Source organism: Ailuropoda melanoleuca, chromosome 19, assembly GCF_002007445.2.
Source record: "Ailuropoda melanoleuca isolate Jingjing chromosome 19, ASM200744v2, whole genome shotgun sequence".
Lineage (NCBI taxonomy): Eukaryota > Metazoa > Chordata > Mammalia > Carnivora > Ursidae > Ailuropoda > Ailuropoda melanoleuca.
Window position 1 is genome coordinate 997,736 of NC_048236.1, and position 4,768 is coordinate 1,002,503.

The 4,768-nt window shown below is 61.2% G+C and overlaps 1 protein-coding gene across 1 annotated transcript in view; it reads right to left on the reverse strand.

Moving 5' to 3' along the window:
- Window positions 1–1,550: 1,550 nt before the first annotated feature.
- C19H6orf132 (chromosome 19 C6orf132 homolog) overlaps window positions 1,551–4,768 on the reverse strand; it is a 30,555-nt gene continuing 27,337 nt past the window's right edge. Inside the window, exons 5-6 of the mRNA XM_034648256.1 lie at window positions 2,565–4,764; window positions 1,551–1,878 (exon numbers count right to left, since the gene is read on the reverse strand). Of these exons, the coding sequence (XP_034504147.1) occupies window positions 1,761–1,878; window positions 2,565–4,764 (2,318 nt within the window). The 3' untranslated portion in view covers window positions 1,551–1,760. The remainder of the gene's footprint in view (window positions 1,879–2,564; window positions 4,765–4,768) is intronic.

Here is a 4,768-nt window from a genome sequence, read left to right on the forward strand (position 1 = left end):
GCCGAGGTCGCTCCGAGTCATCAGTCCACAGCCACAGAGCTGAGGCCAGTCCAAACTGGCCTGTTTATTTCCCAAGCCAAGCGACAGCCAGCCCTTCCCCTCCCTCCAGAGCAACATACAGCTGAGTCCACACCCCACTCCTCAAGCCTGACACAGCAGATAAATTAGTGAAGACTTTTATAAAACAGTGTACAGGGAAAATACATACATATATATAGGGCCAGTGCTGGTGTTGGGGTGGGGTTTGCTTCTTGAATCCAGGTAACCAGATCCTGCCCCATCAGGGTGCCTGCATGCTCCTTCCCTGAAATCGCTCATCTGCTGTCCCCACAACCTGGTACCTGGCTGGTTACCTCAAGTCATAAAGGTCCAACATCTTGCCCCCAAAGGGCACTGCTTCCTGGCTGCCCCTACTGGCCTCCTCCTGCGGTGGGCCACTCCCTGCCCTCCCTCCTTACCGAGGCAGCCTGCCTTGGGCAGGTCCCAGAATTCGGCCTAGGGAGGGGACAGGGCAGACAGACTGAGGGATACTGTTATCCTGATATGTGTGGGGAACATATGTCATCCAAACCAGAACTTCTTTTGAAAGTGGATGGGGGTCTAATTCACTGGCAAACAGGCATAAGCCCGCATTGCCCAGGCCAAGGATGAATGGTCACCCTACTGATAGGTCTCCCCTGCTCCGAACTGGCCAAGTCCTACCACTCGAGACTTTCCAAAACACACTCCCCATCAGCAGCAAACACCTCTCAGACCCCAGCGCCCCTCTCTGCCATCTCGCGTTCTGCATCTTCCAGCATCTTCGCTATGCAATTTAAAGCCCCCATAATATTGGGGACCTGTAGTGTTGGGATTGGGAAGGAGGGGTGGGTAAGATGCTCCCACAAATTCCCAAATGGGTTCTGGCTGTATTATAGGCCTTTGGTGTCAAGCCCCCAAGCCTTCTGGCTCCTTGGGCCCAATCCCCCAAATGATGGCTGCCTGGGTCTGAGTAGGAAAACAAGACTTTATCCTTTGTCTCCCATCCCATACTTGCCTAGTCTTCTCTCCCTAGGCTTCCCGGCACCTGAGGTAGCTAAGGGCCAGGGCCAGGGAAACGGAACCATCAACCCTCTCTATCCCCACACTTGACCAGTGCAAAGAATTCTGTTCCCGTACCTTCTCCACACGTTGTCCATGACTATTCCTGGTCCCACCTCAATGTGCCTTCTATGCTAGGCACCCCAGGAATCAGCTCTTGGGATGGCAAATGGTGGACAGGTGGAGGCTAAAGAAATCAACCTGCAGTTATCTGCACCCCTACCCAGATGGAGCTGGGCCTCAGCCCTTCAGGAGCCAGGCAGACAATCAGAGCCATTTAGATGGATTCGGAGTTAGTGCCCCACCCCTTGCTTTTAGAACCCGGGTGCTCAGTAGGCCATGCTTGTAAAACTGCTTTAAGTAAGTCTTGCTAAAGCAAACAGTACCGGATAGGGCAAACTCAGGCTTCAGGCCCTTAGAAGTTCCTCCTCCCTTCCCTCCTTCCCCCTCCCCTCCCCTCCCCACGTGCAGACAGTCCACAGCCACGCCAGTGCTTTGGGAAACAGAAGCCCACTCTTGATCTTTCCACTGCTTCTCATTCGTCATCTGTCTGTGTTTAGGTAACAAAGACTCCTCCATGTGTGAGGCAGGACCCCTAACACCTGCCGCATCCCTCCCACCCCCACAAAAATAAGCACCCAGATCTGACTCCCTGGAGTAGAGCTGAGAACACCCGAGGCTCAGGACGGGGCCTTCCGGTGGTTCCCCGAGTAGGCATAGGAGATGGGATGGCGGGTCCCAGGCCTCACGGTGAATGTGTTGATGGGGCTTCCATAGTGGGGGGTGCTGTGGGGAGACCTGGGATAGGGGAGCAGGAGAGAGGGAGGTTAATATTTGCAGCCAGTTAACCAACAGCCCTCCCATCTCCCTCAGGGCACAAGAGGAAAAGATGGGTGGTTCAGCACTGTGGTTATCTGTCCACACAAGCCCGGGCGCGGNGGGGGGGGGGGGGGGGGGGGGGAGGGGGACGACAGGGTGGGAACCGGTCCACCAGTACTGATTCAACAGACACAGGGCTCCTCCTCCCAGCTAGGCTTGGCCGGCCACAGAATAGTGCCTAATAGCCTTCCGTTCAGAACTCCTCACTCCTAGCCTGGGTCTGGATCCTTCTCTGTGTTGTTGGGAAATCCCCATATGCACGCAAGGGCCACACCACTCTTAGCCTGAAGACCTGAGTCTCTAGAGAGTGGGAAAGAGGAAATAGAAGAGGGGGAGCTGGTGGGGAAAGCAGGAGGGTAGGGGAAAGAGAGAACAAGGGAGCTGGTGGGAAATAAGTGAGCAGGTCAGGCAACCGCCGACAGCGCTCTTTCCAGGTTAAGTGCGCCTCGCGTCCCTTTCTCTGCCCAGAGAGCCAGAGGAGTGAAAACCCAGTGTCCCCCCACTGGCAGCCACGGCCGGTGGGCTCCTCTGGGGCCCGAGGGCAGGGCCCCCATTCACCTGGCTTCCCACTCCGGGCTGCGCTCCTCGCCCCGCCCCCAGCTCACCTGCCTGCCGCTGGGGCGAAGCCGTAGTCGCCGCCGGGCGCCTTGAACTTGGCCTCCCCGCGGGCGGCGCCCTCCGTGGACAGCCTCCGCGCGTGCAGGCCTCCGGGGAGCGCGCGGCCCGCCGAGTTGACGCGCCGCATTTCCGGGCCTCCGGGCGGCGGCCCGAAGCAGTTGGGGGAGCTCAGGCTGCGGCCGGTGCCGCCGCGGGGCTGCCCGGGGCTGCGGTGGGGCTCCCCGACGTATAGGCGCTTCTTGATGAGCGAGCGGCCCCCGCCCGAGAAGCGCTCCAGGCCCCCGGCCCCGGGGTGGCGCGGGCCGGCCGGAAAGCGCGAGAAGCTGCGAGGCGCTGAGGGCTGCCCCAAGTCTGAGAAGTTGGTCCGGGGAGGGGAGCCCCGGCGCCCCAGATACTGGAGGGCCGGGGCCGGGGCGGGGGGCTCAGGGTCGTTGCTGAACTCTGGCGGCGGGGGGATGACCTCAAAGTGGAACTCCCCCTCGTCGTCATCGTCATCGTCCCTCTTGCAGGAAGGGGAAGGAGGGGACGAGAAGGATTTGGGCAGCAGGCTGCCCTGGGGGAGGTTGGAGGATGCCGGCCTTTCCCAGGCTACAGGGGCCTGGGGCTCCGCCTTTGTCCCGTTGTGCCTGAGGCTTGGCTCCGTGCCCTCTGGGTCTCGGCGGGGCTGGGACTTCCACTGACTGGGTATGGTGGCCTGTGCCGACGAGGCCAGCTGGACGTCCTTCTCAGGCTCCTTGGGCAACTTGGGGACCACAGTGAAGGAGTTGGGGCGGCCCTCATTGTGGAAGATGCTGTCAGAGCCTGCTTGGGGCTGGCTGCTGTGGCCACGGAGGCTCCCTGGCAGGGAGGACCGGCCCAGGGCCAGCCCTCCTGGCCTCCCCTTCTGGGCCCTCTGCCTGGCGGCAAGGAGCAGAGCCATCGGGGAGCCCGGCTGCACCAGCTCCCCGGTCACCGGATGCCTGAGTTCATCGGCAGGCTGGGCTGAGGTGGGGGGCTTGGCTGGCTGCCCCTGGGACTCCTTCACCTCCGAACGTTCCCCTGGCCCTACAGCTGAACCTATGGCCAGCGGTGCTGTCCCCACAGGGACCTCTTGGCTGGGGCTTTTCTGGCTGCGATGGAGCTTGTAGAGAAATGTCACCTCATCTCCTTGGGGGGATCTCTTTGGTGAGAGGGCTGGAGATGAGAGGGCTCCCAGTATAGGAGGCTTACTGGCCTCTGCGGGGGGCCCTTCTGCCTCTATCAGGCAGGTCAGCGTCGGTTCTTGAGGTCTGGGCTTCTCCCACTGCCCAGCCGGGACCAGGCTCTTCTCTATCAGCCGGGATGATGTGGTGGGCATGCTTGTGGCTGCAAATGGTGTGGCGGGCCCAGGCACAGCCTTGGGTGGTGTGGCTGGCCCAGGCGCGGGCTTTGGTGGTAGCGCTGGCCCAGGCGTGGCTTTGGGTGGTGTGGCTGGCCCAGGCGTGGCCTTGGGTGGTGTGGCTGGCCCAGGCGTGGCCTTGGACTGAAGTGGTGTGGTTGGCAGAGGGGTGGTGGATAGAGGTGGCAGATTCTTGGCCACAGGCTTAGAGAAGTTGCCATTATCCCCCCTGTTTTCCAAGATTCTTGCCCCTTCTAGCCGAGGTTTGGGAGGCAGAGACCCGATGCAGGGCTTGGCTTCCTTCTCTGCTGACGAGGAGAACCGGGCCTCCAGCTCACTGCGGATCTGCCACACACTGGGAGTTGGGGAGTCTTGGGGGATGTAGTCCACAGGAGGGAGGGTCGGGCTGGTGGCAGCCCTCTTGTTGGGCAGGCTGCAGGGACTCTTCTCAGGAACACCTGGGAGGCTCTCCTTTTCTGTCCGGCCTGCGGGAGCCTCTTTCTCTGGCAGGCGGGGGCCCTGCTTGCCCTCCTTTTCCTGAGAGGCCGCCGGGGGGCCTGCCTTCTGACTGAGGAGTCGGTCCTCCCTCCTGGAGCCACAGAGATAGGCTGCCAGCTCACTCCGCAGCTTTTCCATCTGGCTGGGTTCCCTCCAGTCCACGGGCACTGAAGAGGCTGTGTCCTCTGGGCTGGGGGGGTTAGGACTGGGCTTGGGAGCAGCGGGGCTGGATCTGCAGTTTTTTATAAACCCAGAAGGTGAAGGAGCTGCCTTCTCGTTAGAAGGTAAAGGAGGGGCAGCTGGGGGGAGTGGCGGTGGGGGGAGGTTGCGGGGGTG